Source organism: Petaurus breviceps, unplaced genomic scaffold, assembly GCF_028583685.1.
Source record: "Petaurus breviceps papuanus isolate PSGF00001 unplaced genomic scaffold, PetGlider_PUasm1.0 76, whole genome shotgun sequence".
In the NCBI taxonomy this organism is placed as follows: domain Eukaryota; kingdom Metazoa; phylum Chordata; class Mammalia; order Diprotodontia; family Petauridae; genus Petaurus; species Petaurus breviceps.
This window is the reverse complement of record NW_027186473.1, coordinates 43862127-43880342: the sequence shown is the minus strand read 5'-3', so window position 1 is coordinate 43880342 and position 18216 is coordinate 43862127. Positions and strand designations below refer to the sequence as shown.

General features: G+C 40.8%; 1 protein-coding gene across 3 annotated transcripts in view; it reads left to right on the top strand.

The window, feature by feature from the left end:
* Positions 1 to 17050, top strand: part of RNF150 (ring finger protein 150) — a 386314-nt gene extending 369264 nt beyond the window's left edge. For all 3 annotated transcript variants that reach the window (XM_069105421.1, XM_069105420.1, XM_069105419.1), the window contains one exon: positions 7886 to 17050. In XM_069105421.1, the coding sequence (XP_068961522.1) occupies positions 7886 to 8004 (119 nt within the window). In that variant the 3' untranslated portion in view covers positions 8005 to 17050. The remainder of the gene's footprint in view (positions 1 to 7885) is intronic.
* Positions 17051 to 18216: the final 1166 nt, after the last annotated feature.

The window sequence follows — 18216 nt, the reverse complement described above, 5'->3', positions numbered from 1 at the left end:
TCTGGGAAGCTGTTGTTGAGAGCCTCCCCCCCCCTTTGAAAAACCCAGATGTTGATTTGGTATGGATGTAATGGTTGGACAGTTTGGAAACCTGTCTACTTGATCTGTTTCTCTGTCTTGATAATTCTGTCTGTATATTTTGAAGTTTGGGGTGCTGGCCTTTTTCCCCTGAACTAGGTAAATGATACATATTTGACTGATTAAAGTAAGCTTGTTAACCCATTTTGAGTTGCTTTCCTTTAACAAAGCAGATCTAAGAACCTGTGTTGGCAGCCACCCTGGGGACACTGGGGTGCTTGCTGATTCACGTGGCCAGATCATTGTCAGGTGGGACCTGCCCAAGTACAGAAAAAAAGGTTCATTTTAGGGTCTGAAAAATAAACAAGGTTAATTTTTAAGTCTTTTTTTTTTCTTTAAGGACCTATGATTTTATTGGCATAAGGAACCCCTGGTGAAAAAATTTCCTTTGCCAATGCATATAGCACCTGATCTTCAACTTAGTCTTAGAGGGTTGATTGGGGCACTCACTTGCCCAGGATCATCCAGCTAATATGTGTTTAGAGCAGAAGTTTTTAAAACCTAGGGTCAGTGGATCCCCAGTGGGTCTGTGGGGCATATGTATACTTGGATGGGAAAAAATTACATCTTATTTTCACTCCCCTCTAATGGAAATCTAGCATTTCCTCCAATTATAAATGTGGGCAGCAATGGGTAGGAATCCATAGACTTCACCAGATCACCAAAGGGGTACATGGCACAAAATTGGTTAAGAACCTGCTAGTAGAAGCTGCATTTGAACCCAGATTTTCCATGATTTGAAGGACAGTTTTCTTTATCAGCTAAGCCAGGCTCTGACCTGAACCATTTTTGTGGAGTTGAGAATTATCTTGTTCAAAACAAGTTAATAGAGCTCCCTAGACAAGGTTGTTTTATTTTTTTTTATTCAGTACACATTTTTTCATTAATTAATTTCATTAATTCAATAATTTCATTTTTTCATTAGTTTTTTTTACTTCTCTATTAATACTAGGCAGATATTAACTCACTTTCAAATGTGCAGTTCTTAATTCCATAACAGTGTGTTTAATTGGTATTTTTGTTGAGTCATTAATGGAATTTTTGATGGTTTTTGTTTTTTGACACATGGGCCTCTGTGCTGTGACTTCCATATCAGTGCCTAAAGAATCCATAATTTCCTCACTATGGGTACTCCCTCCACCATCACAGACCACTTCCCTCCAACACTCTAGTAGACAGAAAGCCAGTCAGCACCTGGTGGGCATCCCTCTGCTCTGAGCCTCTCTGAATTAAGCTGGACTGGTCCTCCAAGGACTTTTGGTCATCAGACCCATATTTGCAGCTTTTCCAGTTTGGCGGGACCAGACACAGCTCACACTCAATGGGCATAACTTGAAAGAACTTGTCACCTATACACCACAATCCACAATGAAGGACCAGAAGACTTTAGGGAAACAATTCTCAATGCCAATTTACAAATGAGCCAGTTTCCAAATATGGGTATTAATAGTTGTACTTTATTAGAAGGCATTTTACATCAGAGGTTCTGTGCCTATTGTAGCTTCATTCAGTTGGTCATCTTTGAGAGTTATATGACAAACATTGGAGGCTGGGAGGGGGGTGTTGCTGTTCAGTCCTTTTCAGTGCTGTCTGAATCTTTGTGACCACATTTGGATCTTGGGAATATGACCACATGCTGTTTCTTGGCAAGATACAGAAATGATTCTTCATTTGTTTCTCCATTTTAGAGATGAGGAAATTGAGGCAAATAGGGTTAAGTGGCTTGCTCAGGGTCACACAGCTACTAAGTGTCTGAGGCCAGATTTGAACTCAGGAAGATCAGTCTTCCTGACCCTAGGTCAAGCATGGCATCTACTGTGCCACCTCGCTGCCCAATGGGTAAGGGCTTGGGGTGGTGAAACTAGTGTGAAAACATCTTCTACCAATGCTGATCAGCAGTTCATTAGTCACATATAATTTAGAGAATTTCTGGGGCCCTTAGAGATTAAGTGACTTAGTTTATGGTCACAGAGCCAGCAAAAGTAAGACTTGAAACCAGGTTTTCCAGACTTGATTTTTTTAAAAATCTGTTTTCATCCCTCCATTGATCTAACTTTCTTAAAGCTTAAGTCAGCATTGATTTTCTACCTATGTATAGGTCTCAGAGTTGTTTCAAGAGGTCTATGAATCCCTTGCAATATGTATACCAAGAAACCTTTACTCTCGACACATACATTGAGTACTTTGATAAAGAAACAAAAGACTAGCCTGCAACCAAGTGGATTCAGAATCTAGAGAATAGTGTGGTCCAAATGATCGCTTTATAGTTGGGTCTAGACTCAGAGATCATGCATTTGAATCCTGTCTCTGATCCTTACTGCCTGCGTGATCCTGGGCAAGTCACTTAACTTTTCTAGGCTTCTCTTTCCTTATGTATAGAGTGAATAAGTTGGACTGGATTCTAAGGTCCATTCAAATTCTAAAATTACAATGCTCTAATCCACTATCATTTTGATCTTTAATTGGCACCAACAAAATATCCAACAAGACTCAAATGTAAGCAAGCATACTTTCTATAGACCAAATAATATATCCCACATTTGTGTGTGCTATTAGGATAAATAAAATACAAATTAACTTAAAAGCATTCATGGGTCCATAATAGGAGTTTAGTACAGTGCTTGGAACAGGGTTAAGCACTTAATAAATGCTCTTGATTGATTGATTATAGGACTTAGAGATGAAAGAAATGGAGAAATCATCTAGTCCAACCCTTTCACTTTACAGATATGGGAACTGAGACTCAGAGCAGCTAAGGGGTTTGTTTAGAATCCCACATTGGCAGGATTTGAACCTAGTTCTGACCCCAAGTCTAGCATTTTATCAGCGAAGTATCTCTGCACCTTTTCATCATCCATTTTCTCATTTATCATCACCTGTAACTTCTGTATATACATAGTTTATAGTTACTTATTTGTGTATGTGCTGTATCCTCTCATTAGAACATCAACCCTTGAGGCAGGAACTGTTTCATTTCCCTTTTTGTGTCCCCAGAGCCATTGCACAGAGTAGGTACTTAATAAATATTTGTTAAATTGAAGTTGTTTGACATTGAAAAGAGGTCTTCATATTTGAAATGGCTGGAAATAGTGGTTTAAAACTTTCATCTTTCATAGCTGTATGACAGATATTCAGGAGAATGGTGAAAACCTTCAGTCTCAACACTGTAGAGAATCCCAGTATGGAAATGACCTCCACTGGTAGAGATAAACGACTCTTCTGCCATACCTGTGACCTTAATCACAGAACCCTGAATTCAAATCCCAACTCTCCTATTTACTTTTCTGTGTGACCTAGGCCATGTTTCTTAGCTTCTCTTGGCCTCTATTTTGTCATCCATAAAATGAGGGACAGGGGTTGACTCAGTACTTCTTAAATTGTAGGTCACAACCCCATATGGGCTTTTGAAAAATTTGACAATAGTAAAAGGTTTCAAAATCAAACATGTAATGAATCTGATGTGTTTCTGACTTGCCCAAATTGCAACTTCACTGCAGGCTTGGTTCTGAACACAAAGCATGCTCACTTTACACTTCACATGCCCTCAGGCCATGTAGCACCATGACACAAAAAGGGGTCACAAGCAGAAAAAATTTAGAAAGCTCTGTTTTTGATCTTGAAGGTACTTTGCATCTCTAAATCTGTGATATTTGGGGATGGGGGAAGGGGAATCCTCAATGACAGTCTTAAAAGACAAGGTATCCCGACTCCAGAGCCAGGGACTAAAGCTATTACATGAATCCTTTAAGAAGTGACACTTTTTTATATTTTTTGGGCTAAAATTATCCAGTGCTGTTGGTAGAACCCTGGCTTTGAAGAAGAATCCTGGGGCTCCCAACGTACAGAATCCTAAATTAACTCAGAAGATAAGCTAGACGCTGACTATGCAGTTTGCAAAAGGAATCTTCATTTTACAAAGAACATCTTATAAAATTCTTTGAAATGTCAAACTATGGAATGCTTTTAAAGTGAATTAAATTATCCACTGTCTAGTCACTTCCCGATTTTCAGGAAGACAGCTTTTCTGTAAAGTATGGTATATGTACATCTTGATAGATACAAAATATACAGAATAAACCAAGCTAGGGTACACATTTCTTGAGGATAGGGACTGTTTTTGTCTTTATATTCCCCCTCCTCTTCCCATTCTTAGCTTTGAGGAAGGGAGGAAGGAGAGAGGGAGGGAGGAAGGAGGGAAGGCGAGAAAAAGGAAGGAAGGAAAGAAGGGAGGGAGGGAGGGAAGAAAGAAGGGAGAGAGGTAGGGGAGTAAAAAAAAAAGGCATTTATTATGTGCCAAGTACTTTGCTAAGTACTGGGAATACAAAGACAAACGCAAAGGTAGGTCTTTTCTTCAGGGATTTTATGGGGAGATAATACCCTTGAATTATATAAGTCTCCAAGAGCAGTGAATCTACCCTCTCTCCTCCTACCCCAATCCTTTGCAGTGAATAAGATTCTACCATATATTATAGAAAAGGCCTCCCCCTTTTACTTCCATTTCTACATAAATAGTCATGGCACCAATAACTGCTTTAAGTGCTGCCTTATCAAATGTAGCTGGAGGTGGGTTTGCACACAGGTTCTCTAAAGTCTGTGCACGAGACTACAGTTCACCTTCTAATTACATATCCACAATCCACCGATGAATAGTCAAAGGCAATCTACTCCCACTACAATAGACAAAAACCTTCTTCGATATAAAAAACATTGCGTTTGATTTGTATTCCTGCTTTTCTTCTCAATATCAAATTCTAACCCAATCTAACAGTTGCAATTATCAGGAAATTTCACCAGTGCAGAATGAGACAGGAGGGGGACAAACCATAATTGGGAGCTGCATTTCACTTTCTAAATCACAATTCATTTAAACTGCATTATTGCTTAAGAGAGGAAAGAGCAGGAAGTTAACTCATTAAAGTAAAAATGTACTTAAACTACTTAAAATAATCCTTTTTGGTTATTGTTTCATTCCCTCATTCTAAAATGTCAGCCCAGGGAGCCCATGAAAGGAAGGAAGAGTCAAATGCTTACATGAGCCCAGGAAAGGAGGGAACTCTTGATATCTAGGTTCAGGGTAGTTGTCTCCTCAGCCAACAGCAACCCATTGTCCATCTGGGATGCCAATTACCATGAGATTTAATCAACTGAGGAACATAGAGAGCCCAGAGTGATGAAGTCTCTAGAGAACAGAGACCTGAACTATAGTTTTCTCAACTATAAAATGAAGGGGGTTGAACTAGATGTCTCCTAAGGTTCCTTGAAATTATAATTATAATCACAAATATAAATTTGTGATCTTATGATTGCAGGTGGCTTTTCAGGTCCCTTCCAGCCCTAGATTTCTATCCTATGTAGAAGCTATTAAGCGTTTTGCAGGGGCAGCTAGGTGGTGCAGTGAACAGAGTACTGGGCCTAGAGCCAGGAAGACTCATCTTCCTGAGTTCAAATCTGGACTCAGACATTTACTAGCTGTGTGACTCTGGGCAAGTCACTTAACCCCATTTGTCTCATTTTCCTCATCTGTAAAATGGGCTGCAGAAGGAAATAGCAAACCACTGCAGTATCTCTGCCAAGAAAAGCCCAAATGGGGCCATGCAGAGTCAGACATGACTGAAACAACTACAACAGCAACAAAAGCCTTCTGCAAAATGGGAATTACAATTTCTTTTCAATCCAACATGTGTATTAAGTGCCTACTATGTGCAAAGCACAGTAGATAGGAAAAAAATGAAGTAGGTTATGGACCCCACATTCAAGGAACTTATAATGGGAGAGGGGATAAGATTTGTACCTAAATAACTGGAAGGAAGAATGATATAACATAATAAGTGCCCAGCCGGGGTAAAAAGTGCTCTGAGAAACTTGAGAGTTCACTTTGACCTCTGAAAAACCAAGGAGGCAGTCCTTGAGCTGGGCTTTGAAGAATGAATCATAAGATTATTGAATCAGAACTCAGAGACATCATATAGGTCATCTAATTCCATACCTTCTCTTTACACAGGAGACTGAGCCCTAGAGAACTAAAGTGATTTGCTCAAAGTTAAATAGGTAATAAGGGGGTGGGGAGAGAGAATAAATATTTATATAATGCCTATGATTTGCCGGGTAATGTACTATATTATTATATAATGTTATATTATTATAATATATTATATATTGTTATTGTTATATTATCTCATTTGATCCTCATAATAACTTTGGAAGGTAGCTGTTGTTATTATCCTTTTTTAACAATTGAGGAAACTGAGGAAAACAAATTAAGGAATTTTCCCAGGGTCGCACAGCTAGTAAGTGTCTGAGGCCAGATTTGAACTCAGGTCTTCCTGACTACCGGCCCAGCACTGCTTATTTGCCTAGGTAATAAGTGGCTGAGCCAAGATCTGAATCCAGGTGCTCTGATTCCAAATCTATCACCCTCTCCAACATGTACCATGTTGCCTCTGAAGGAATGAAACAGGGCAGGACAATGTCAGGACACAGGGGTCCCTTGAAGACACTGGAGACAGCATGAGCTAAGGCAAGGATGATCACAGAAAGAGTTAGAGGGTACAGCCATGCTGTATTTGACTCAAAATGACTGCTTCAACTGAGTTTATCTTCAGCACATAAATTGTATAATGAATGATAAATACAAATGTGTTTTGGGGTTTTTCTTTTTGTTTTTTTGGAGGGGGAAGGGCAGAGCAATTAGGGTTAAGTGACTTGCCCAAAGTCACACAGCTAATAAGTGTTAAGTGTCTGAGGTCTGATTTTAATTCAGGTCCTCCTGACTCCAGGGCCTGTGTTCTATTCACTGTGCCACCTAGCCACCCCCAATAAGTGCCATTGTTGATGACTATGAGCACAGATAGAAATGAATAAACACTTTTTCTACTTGGGAATATGAATTGTCAGACCAAAAAGTTAGAATGTGATAAAATTCATATTTTAGTATTTCCACAAACTGTGACTTCATTAAGTTGGAGGGTCCATCTACCAACCTAGATACAAACTCAGGACTTAGTAAAAAAAAAAAAATCATTTGAGAGTAACCATGACCCAAAAATGTGTCCGCCTGTGGGAAATGGGGTGATGAACAGGGCCACTAGGGGTAGAAATGTAGAGAGTACAAACAAGGCCATCTCGAGTACAGCTTTCCCCCCAACTCCAACCCCTCTTTCTTTTTTTTCTTTCTTTTTTTAAGCAATCAGGGTTAAGTAACTTGCTCAAGGTTACACGGCCAGTCATTTCTGGGTGTGGTGCTGAGTATCCGAGCCCAGATTTGATCCAGGTCATCCCGACACTGGAGCCAGTGCTCTTACTCACTGAGCCACCTGGCCGCCCTCCAACCCCTCTTTCATGTTTCATGTCCTATAGGAGTATGCTTCTGGCACAGTTAGAAGGAATAGGTAATATTGTCCTGAGCTTCCTCTATGCCTAGTTCTGTACCCCACAATAGGGTTAGTGACCTTATCTCAGGTGTATGTACTTCTGTAATGTTAATGGGATTTGGGCTAGTGAAAGGGAAATGGTTTTTACATCTTTAAGTAAAGTTTTGTTGTATTTAAAAATGCAAAAACAATTCTTAGTTCACTGACCCCCTACAAAAGCCAGTGGAGTCTTATTTGGCCCTCCCCTGACTAGAGCACTAAGAAATCAAATTCTTTGCCCAGGTTAGCTTTGAACCCAAGGTTTTCCTGACTCTCAAGCCTAGTACCCATTCCCTACACCCACTTCCTCTCTTCTCCTCTTCCTCTAATTAGATGTAGATGACCCAATGGCGGAGGGCCCTAGTGGAGATCTCATCTTCTTTCTTTTCTGCTTCTAGGTGAACAGGAGCCAGCAGTCAGCAGTGATTCAGATATCTCGTTGATCATGGCAATGGAAGTTGGACTCTCTGATGTGGAACTTTCCACTGACCAGGACTGTGAAGAGGTGAAATCCTGAAACATTGAGCAAAGACAAAGGGGATGGTCAGGCTCCGGGGGGAGGGGGGAGGGGTGAGCTCCAGGCCTCACTACAGTCATACACCTCCAGACCACCACCACAGCTTCAGTGTGCTCCATTCCGGGAGGGTCCACGAAAAGCAATACACATAGTTGCATCAACCTGGACGCAGATTCAGCATCTCTCCATCATCAGTCCATGATGTTGGCAACTTGGAAGTCGAGTGCGGATTTCTTTTCCACAACCCCCACGTGCTCATGGAAACGGGCTTTAGCAGCTCAGAAAACAGTGACTGAAAGGACAGCCTCGAGAGTGTTTCCTCCTTTCATTTCACCTTCCTATTCCCCACCCCTAAACCCAACCCCCAGCGGCTTTCGTTCGGCGTGGTTGGTAGTGTTATTGGCATTTATTCAGTGTTGTTCTTGTTATTGTTTTTAAGGGTATCTGTAATTTGCTTGACATCTGTACCACTTTGTCTTCCTCTGGCTCCCTGCAGCTTATTCCTCCCATATTCTTGTCTGGAAGCAACCAGTGCCTGCTCTGATCCATTTGTAATCCATCTCTCAGATTTCCAGCCTTGACATTTCATCATGAAGTATGCATGGGTCTGAGAAGAACTGGTGCCCAAACCCCTCATAACCATCTGAACCAGCTTCCATTAAGATTTTCAATCCTCCCAAGTGAGTCCTGAAAATCACCTCTGCCAGAGCCTCCCCTGCCCCACTCACCTGACTTTAAGCCCTCAGTTCCCCAGGGCTAGAGCCTCGCCATCTGAAGCTACATTGTCCTGGCTTCCACTTGCCAAGTGCCATTAAAGGCACATGGCACATGAAAGGCTGAGGAGCAAGGTTTATTTCTTGCAAGTCTGGAAGTACCTTCAGTTGTATTACTAGCATTCCATGATTTTGAAGCGCTGGTAGCTGGGGACTCATGAGAACACAGCTAGGGACTGTGCTGTCTTTCACTTTCAAGCCAGAATCCTTATGCATTGCTTCTTATGAGAATATGGATCCATATTGGGTCGAGAGTGAGCTGGGCTTGGTACATTATGAAAATTGAGTAGGGAAAGTCCATGACAAACTTGGCTATTTCAGAGTCCCTAAGCATAGCAAAGAGAACAGCCAGGGTATTAGAAACAACAGCCACCATGTTTTCCCTTAATCCCAACACTGACCCTGGTCCATTTGGAAGGATTTAGGTGACTCCTTAGTGAAAGGCTTGCCTCAATTCCCTAAGCACAACTGTTTGCCAGGTGAAGTGTAATCCTTCTAAATCATTTTATCCCCAGAAGAACAGTGTGGGACTCGATGAAACCAAGTTTATACTAGCTGTGAGAAGCCAAGCAAGGGAAAATGAAGGGGCACTGAGTATATGCAAAAGCCTACCAGGGATTTAAAGCTGGGTTCTTGTTTTTACCTCTTTTTTCCCCTCCGCCTCCCTTTGACAGAGATATGCTATTTTTATAGCATATAATTAATTGCGTGTTACATTTCAACTGTCCCAGACTTTCAACTTGACTTGGTCAGTGTCTCCTGCTGATTATGACTGCAGCCCTTTGCCCACTGTGTGAAGGCCCCCTGCATCCATGGTGGCACCTGGGTTGAAAATTGGCTATGAATTCCCTTCATATTCCCCTGTATTCTGAGGAGGACCATTTTGCCCCACTTCAAAAACCTATTCAACAAACAGATGTGGATTTTGCAATGAAGATATTCTGCTTGTCAAAACATGGAACAGAGTTCAGGGAAATAGCCGGCCGTTGTTGTCTGTTATTTAGAAGGTCCTCTATAGGCAGGTTTGCAGATTGCCAGAAAGGTAAGGAAGTGTTTTCTGCCTACAGGAACTTCTCACCCATTCAGGACTCAAACTGTTCCTCTGGAGAGATGAGATCTTTGTCTGGCCATTCTTTACAGAGGGACCCTTGTTCACAGCTCTGACCAGTGATTTGAAGCTGAAGTTGAAGCTTGGGAAGACAACCTGACTTGGGGTGGAGAACAGAAGGAGCCATTCTCTCCAAGACCACAGGCTTGGGATCTAATGTGTCGCAGATAGAGTCCTTGAACGGTCAGGGCAAGAGCCCTAAATATGGTCAACATGAAGATACATTGTTCTATACTGTTTCCAAGTGACTTCTAAAGTACTGAGTGATTCAAGATCCTTGGATGAAAGACATTATAGGCAAACATTGATTATCCAACTGTGGATTACCAATAGAAAATTCTTAATCCCAGATGAGTTTTCTTTCCTACTCAATATATGACTGGACCACCTTCCCCTCCGTCAGTCACTGTGAGTTCAGAAGATGCAAACTGATTTGACTATTAAACGGAGGCAAACATGTTTAAGACAAATTTGTGATTTAAACAAAATCATAATACATTCCAAAGCCAGATTTTTTTAATGAATTTTTAATTACATTATGCTTCTGGATTATCAGCATTGTTGCTCCCCTATAGTAGAAAAGATTAGCAAGAGTGAGATATATAACTATTGCCTAAACTGACCTTGCAAGACTTCCTTTATATGAGTCTCAGTTTCATCATTTGTAAAATGAGGGGGTTAAACCAGATAATCTCTATAAAGTTTCTTCTCTAAATCTCTGGTCCTCTGTGACCTTGGGCAAGTCATTCTTGGTGCTTCAGTTTTCCCCTCTGGGAAATGGGTGGATTAGAGTAGATGACCAATCTCCTACATGATATCCAATTAAATCCTGTGATTTGGGGCACAAAGATAGGAACCCACAAAATAGTGGGTAGCCTCCCAGCAGTTTCTACTTTTATCATATGCTTCATAAAGTACCACTACATTTCCAGTCAAAACCCGCTTATTATTCCATATGAAGGGAAATCCAAAGGTAATGAAGACATGGCCTCAACACATCATATCAACAAAGGCCTCAGATTTTGCAAAAGTTCTCTATTTACCTGAACTCTAACTAGGAATTCTTTCACATAGGCCAAAAAAGAATTGAGCCTGAAGAGAGGGAGGTGCAGAAGACGGTCTAGGTATTTGTGCCCTGGGGCAGAGCCCCTTTCACCATATCCTTGTTTGGGCTCAGCTCCTTACTGATGATCAATTTGTAGCTTATTCACTAATGTCACTCAGTTAGATAATGAGAGACAAATCTGAGGTAGAACAAGAGAGACACCTTGCTAGGCATCTTTCCCCCTCTTTTCTGAGTGTAAATACCACCCAAATAGACCTATGGATCCAAAGATGATTTTTTTCCCCATTTTTAATTAATACAGGGTAAAAGGGCTCTTTAGGAAATTTTTGTGAGGGGGGAAAGTCCCAAGTGGCTAAACTATGCCACAGCTGTCAATTATTCCTTATGCTTTCTTTCACCAGTTATTTTGAAATAGACCTTACAATCCATTTTAGTTTGGTGATGAAATAAAATTTTATGTCTCATGGAATCAGGAGCCCATGGAGATTCCAGATCTCTACTTGTCCCTCCCCAACCTAGCTCAGCCATTATCTCCTCTTCTTCCCTGGCTCCAATATAATTCAACCCTACAGATAACGCTCAAAATAGTGGATTTTGGTTTCAAGGGGTGGGGATGCTAAGTATTGTCAGTAAACAGGAATTCTCTGTCAGTGCAGGGTTTTTGTACACCTGAGGAGAACAGTCTTCCAGGTCTGTGAACTGCCCGGCTATGTAAAATCCAGTGGATCAAGAAAGTTGTTTCTTTCATCAAACCTAAATTTTTCCTTCTTAAAACTTTACCCAATTCCTTTTTTATTTTTTTAGAGACAACTGGGGCTAACTTACTTGCCCAGGGTCACACAGCTACTAGGTGTATGAGGCTGGATTTGAACACAGGTCTTCCTGAGTCCAGGGCCAGTGCTCTATCCACTGTGCCACCTAGCTGTACCTCCTCTGGTCTTATAAGAAATAGCCTCTGGGACCAAGCAGAACAAGCTTCATCCCTTTTCCACGGGATAGTACATCAAATACCTAAAGTTATCTTGTCTTCGTTAAGTCTTGTTTTCTCCAGATTAGACATCCCTATTTCCTTCAACCAGTAGTCAAATGGCATGGAATTGAGCTTCTTCTCCATTCTCATTCCCTTCTATTGGACAGTCTCTAATTTGTCAATATCTATCCTTAAACATGGATTTTTCTTCTGGGAAAAATTATCACCTGCACATTCTTCTTGGGTGTGTCCTAAAGCCTGGATCTCAGTAAAAGTTTGAGGAAGAAGAGTGGATCAAAGAGTGAATCAAAATGGAAAGAACATTCAGCCCATGGATTTAAGTCTAATAAGATATGCCCCATTAGCATTTCTGGACAAAACAAGCCAGACTGATATCAGATCCCAGAGTGTCAGATGGCTACTTCATGTATAGCTCTCAGGAGTTCTTCTCCCCACTTGGGAATCATAGAAAGTTAGAGTTGGAAGCTTAATGATCAGTCATCTTAGTCCAGGTACCTCAACCTCACTTCTCATTCTTTCATCCTGTTTTCTCTTTCTCCATTTTCTCTTCCCTTCTTTTCTGCTTTCTTTCTCTTCAAGATCCCCTCTATAGGTCAGCCAGTGAAACTCTTAAACACTACTGGACTAAACAAGTCAGTGGTCCACAATCTGTCATTTAGGGGTTGTTGCTGCTGTTGTTGTCTACATATAACAGTATCTGAATTTGACCTTGTAACAAGAAAAATCATTTGCTATAAAGCAAATAGAAGTACAATTTCACAAGGTGATGAGTTTCCCCCTTTCCGTAGCTACCCAGACTGTCAAGGGTGTGATAGAGGGCATCCATACATTGTAAAGGGAGTTGAATTCAGAATAGAAGAGACTTTTGAGATAGTTAATGAGCCTGAGTTACCTTCCAACTCTGAGGTCCTGTGATCTTAAGCCAACTTTCTTATTTCCACTATTTCGTCATTTCACAAGTCTGGTCCCAAACCACAGTAACCCTTGTTCCTCTCAGGCTTTTTTGCCACTAACTGCCCCCTTGATAATAGCAAATCTATCCTGCAGTCTGATTCTCTATCTCCCCACTACTGTCATTAACTATTCCAATTCCTCCCCTGCCCCTCCCCGAAACAATTTCCCTAAAAGCTCTGGGGGCAGGAGAATGTATTCCCTCTATTCATTCATAGCATCATACGCCCATAACTAAAGATCTGTAAGGGGCCTCAGAGGCCATCTAATCCTGCCCCCTCATTTTACAATTGAGGAAACTCTGTCATAGCCCATCTCAGTGAAATTACTTGAACAAAGTCAAATGCATTATAAATGTCAGACATAGTATCTGAGCCCAGCTCCTTTGAGTCCAAAGCTAGCATTTTTACCAAGCCATCTCTTATCTTAACTCTTCTCATTATTTCATTACAAATAGATTGTGGGGTGATTGGGTATGCTTCAAACATGAGACTGACTATTCAAATGAAGAAAGAGGAAGATAGAAATGCTCATCTCCACTTAATCAAGCTGCTGCCATCCAGGGTGTAGCATAGCCACTTAGCAAACGTTGGTTAAATAACACTGAGTGCCTTGAATAATAGTGGTTAAAAAAGGAGACCAAAAAAAACCAAACACCTTTGATTGGTCACACAGTGAGGGGAAAGGTAAGGTTGGAGGATCTTGAAATGAACAGACAGAGTGAGAAGACAATGAACATGGAGGCAAGAGGATCTGGGTGAGAATGTCACACACACACTCTACACCTAACTGCCTAGGCAGCCTTGGCCAGGTTGCTTGCCCTCTTGCTGCATCAGTTTCCTCACCTATTAAAAAAGGGGGGTTAATGGATTAGGTTATGTCTAAATTTCCATTTAGCTCTAAATTTCTGGAAGCTGTTGTGGTCATCAGTTGATACAAGGACTAGAATTTCACCTCCATTGAATGGACTTGTTTTTGAGGGACATGATTACAGCCCATGACAATGGAAAACAGAGAAAAGAGAAGAGGTTGATTCTCAGTAAACAATGATTAAGTTCTCATCGTTACTCAGTTCCTCTCTCTCAGCCTCCTTCCTCCCCACCTAACAACCCCAAGGTTGTGATAAAAGCCAGCCCTATTTTAAAAGCCCAAGGATCAATAACCAGCCTCTTCCGCTTCGATCTCTTTAATGGAACTGAATTGTAATCCCCGGAACGCGTGGTAAGGGTTCCAGATCCTGTAAGGGGCCATTAATAACCAGACTTCAGTTACCACCTGCCCAATGAAAGCTCTCAAGTTGTAATACTTATTCTACAAGAAAAAAGCCAAGGTCAAGCTCATCTCTGTCATACCCTCCAAATTTAACCTGGCTTGTGTGCCCTATGATCAAGAATCTCTTTCCAGAAAACTTGTGATCAAAGCTCTTGAATCTGTGGGCACTGAGACTACACCTAAGGAACAACCATTCAGTTCATATTTATTGAGAATGATAAGACAAGAATGCTTTCTTAGAAAGGTAAGACATGGCCTCACCACTGTCATGGGGAAAAAAGATGTGGAAAATCCCTCACAGCTTATGTCAGGCTGGATCTCTTTGTTCTCCAAATCCTAGATAGCCTATTCCTGTGAAATTGCCATTCTTGAAATGGTGGGTAATATGAGAAGGGAATGGGAGAAAGAAAGGGACTATGTACCTATTCTACAGACCAAAGACGAAGAATCATTGAAATGGATGACCCATTTCTTCCAATGACAAAGCTTTGTTATTTTTCTCAAATATTTTCACAAACAAAACTCAAGGTAAAGACAGGAAGGGAGGATGTGTCATGGAAGGAGTGCAAGAGTCCAAAGACATGTATTCAAGTTCTGACTCTACTATTTCACTGGCTATGTGAACTTAGCTAAGTTATCTTTCATAGCCTCAGTTTCTTCACTTTTCTTTCTTAAAATGAGGGAGTTGGAGTAGATGATCCCAGAAATCCCTTTTGGTACTAATATTTCTGGTATTCTGAGTCCCAGTGGAATGTCTGGGTATTCACTCAAACATTGCTTTACTTTACCAAATCCCAAAGTCTAAAATAGGTAGTGGCCTTAGTTCCCCTCCGTCTTTCCCGTTCAGAGTTTAGCCCTCATTCCCTGGAAATTTCAGCTGAATCCATTGCTTTCTCAAACACTTAGTTGGTCCCACATCCTTCTCTCTAGAACTGAGAATGAATTATAGTATGTTGATTTGCAGATTGCCAAAGAATGTCCGTGTACGTCCAGTGGCTAAACACAGTGTCTCCAGGTCTCTAAAAGGAAACACTAGAGTGTTGCAGGTACGAATCTATATTTGTGCCATTAAAGAATGAATAACAAATGGATGGGCTTTCGAGTCTAGAACTTGTTGCTGTACCAGATGGTACTGATGTACTAATGTATCCTTGGGAGGGGGCAGGGTGCCCTCTGCTGGAACATCTCTTTGTTCTCTGGCCGAGTCTAGACATGATTTTTCATGTCCACTTACTTCCTCAGTCACTGAGCTTGGGGTCTTTATTTAAAATTATAGCTACTTCTTCAGCAACACCAATTATGGTCCGCCTTTTTTAAAAAGGCCACATATGAAGAACCTTGGATGGGAAACCCAAGTGGATAGGCAATCTCACCATCAGCAGCCCTTTCTTTTCTTCTGTAAAATAGAGAAACTGATTACTCTGTTTTCCAAGAAGGCCTGGCTGGCTAGGCTGATTGCCTAGAGATCTAAAATCAGGGACTAACTGCTTTGTCCTTGTTACCCTGATAAATTGGCCATGTGAAATTCACAAGGAAGATCAATAAACATGCTTCTTTCTGATGAATGTAAAAGGTGTGGATGATCCAAGTGTATTTGTATCTGTACATAGCCCCATATTTATTTCTCACTTCGACCTTAGTCATCTGGAAAAGGTTGTACCATTTTATAATTAGGAAAATGTAAGGGGGGAGGGAAGGGAGGGACTCTTATTTTTATAGTGGGATGTTCCTTGTATTTAGCAAACTTTACATGGTTTTATACTTGTGAAAAGATACATTCCATCCATTTCCAGGGGGGGAAATAGATTTCCTTTTTTTTTCTTTAAAGTGAATTTTAAGATTAAAAATTATGTGGGCACCATTTAACATAAGCTGAGCTGAGAGCAGGTCATTCTGGCTTCTGGAGTCAACTTCCTAAGCAGTATCCAATGATGTCAGACTTATTAGACTGCAAACCATTACCAGCAAAGGCCAACACACAAAATGTGAAAACACACACACACATTTTAACTCCTTTTACACTTTCTCACTTGAACATAAGCTAACCATCTTCCCTAATGGATCTATTTCCAGTTAGATCACTTTTTTCTAATAGTTTTGAAACAGTGGTTGGGCCAGGCATTAAAGACATCACACCCAATTTTTAGGACCTTCCTAGAAGATAAGAAAAAATCCAATGTGTTTTTCTTCTTTCCTGAATATGCCCCAAATGTTTCCTGGCCAAATGGATCACAATCCAGGTGTGCTTTCCACCGGAGAAATCTCTGTCCAATTCCTCATACCTTTCATGAAATTTCCTATGAACATCTAGAAGATTCCTCATTCAGAGCATCACCATGATCTTATGAAACTCAGGCCTGGCAATCAGAGCACCAAACCCCAGTGGTATTTGCATTATCCTGATAGGGTTTTCACTTGGCTTTTTGGTTTGGTAGCCAAGGTGCATGGAATGGGGCCATTTTTATCTCACCATTCTTTTCTGTAGAAAACTGCAGATGTATTTTGGTGGTTAGTGCAGGCCAAGGCATGAGTTTATTTCATTCTATGTGTATCTCTCCCCTGCCTTCTTTCTCCGTCCCTCCCAATGCACTTTAAATCTCTCTTGAAAAATAGAGCAATCAGAAAACTCTCTGAAAGAGATTCTTTTGCCTGATTAGCAGGAGGCCCAGACATGGACTTGGCTTTATTGGATGCTGTTATATGCTTAAAAGAGCACAGACAGTAGGTCTTATTTTGGGGGTAGTAGAGAAATGTGGGGGATGATTGGAAACCTTCAGTAGTACGACATGGCTATTTTTGTTATCTAGAAGATTCTAATGTAAATAAGTTCAACTGTGTTATTATGTACCAGTAAAAATCTTGAAGCTATAAAAAGCTAAACCAAGGATTGTGAATTCTGAGACATTTTATTGCAAGGTGGGGGGGTAGAAGTGGGGAGGGGGTTGGGGATTTTTGTTTTTGTTTTTGTTTTTTTAATAAAAATGGAAGCAGACTACTGCCCTTGTGACTCAGTGTGAATTCACTGTGCCATACCTTCCCATAATTGACAGAGCTGAAGTGTCAAGCTCAGATAGAATCAGGGGCCTCTAGACCATATGTAAGGATACCTGGGGACCTTGACTTAGGAAATCACAGATTAATATCTGTTTTATTACATTTTTATTTGTTTTGCTAAAAAAAATTCCCAGTTACATTTTAATCTGGTTGCAGCTGCTTAGGGAAATGTTGTGAGCCTAGTAGGACCAGGTATTTGACACTTGTGTAGTAGATGTGTGATACACCCACCCTGAGATTCTAATTCACAACATTTAAGTGGCCTGGAGTGGTATAAAGAACAATGAACTTGAGAGTCAGGCCCTGGGTTCAAATCCTGACTCCATTACTTACATATATATGTATTTTTTTTTTAAGCAATTGGAGTTAAGTAACTTGCTCAAGGTTACATGGCCAGTTTCTTTTGTTGTGGGTGTTAAGTATCTGAGGCCAGAACCATCCCTGGTCATGCTGATTCCAGGGCCGGCGCTCTTACTCACTGAGCCACCTAGCCACCCCTCATTATTTATGACCATACGTATGTTATTTAACCTCTCTGAGGCTCACTTTCCTCATCTGTAAAATGGGAGTCATAATACCACATAATGCCAAAGCACCTTCCTCCCAAGGATATTGTGGGGATCATTTGAGATGTACTTTTTTGCAAATCTTAGTGTACTTTTTTTTTGGAGAGGGAAGGAAGGGCAATTGGGCTTGAGTGACTTGCCCAAGGTCACACGGTTAGTTTTGTGTTAAGTGTCTGAGGTTGAATTTGAACTCAGGTTCTCCTGATTCCAGGGCCAGTGCTCTATTCACTGTGCTACCTAGCCACCCCTACTTTATTTTATTTTTTAGGGAAAGGGAAGGGAATAAGGAATTATATAGTACTTACTATGTGCCAGTTGCAGTGCTAGGCACTTTTAACAAATATCTCATTTGATCCTCAAAATAATCCTGTGAGGTAGGTACTATTATTATCCCCATTTTTCAGTTGAGGAAATTGAGGCAAACAGATATT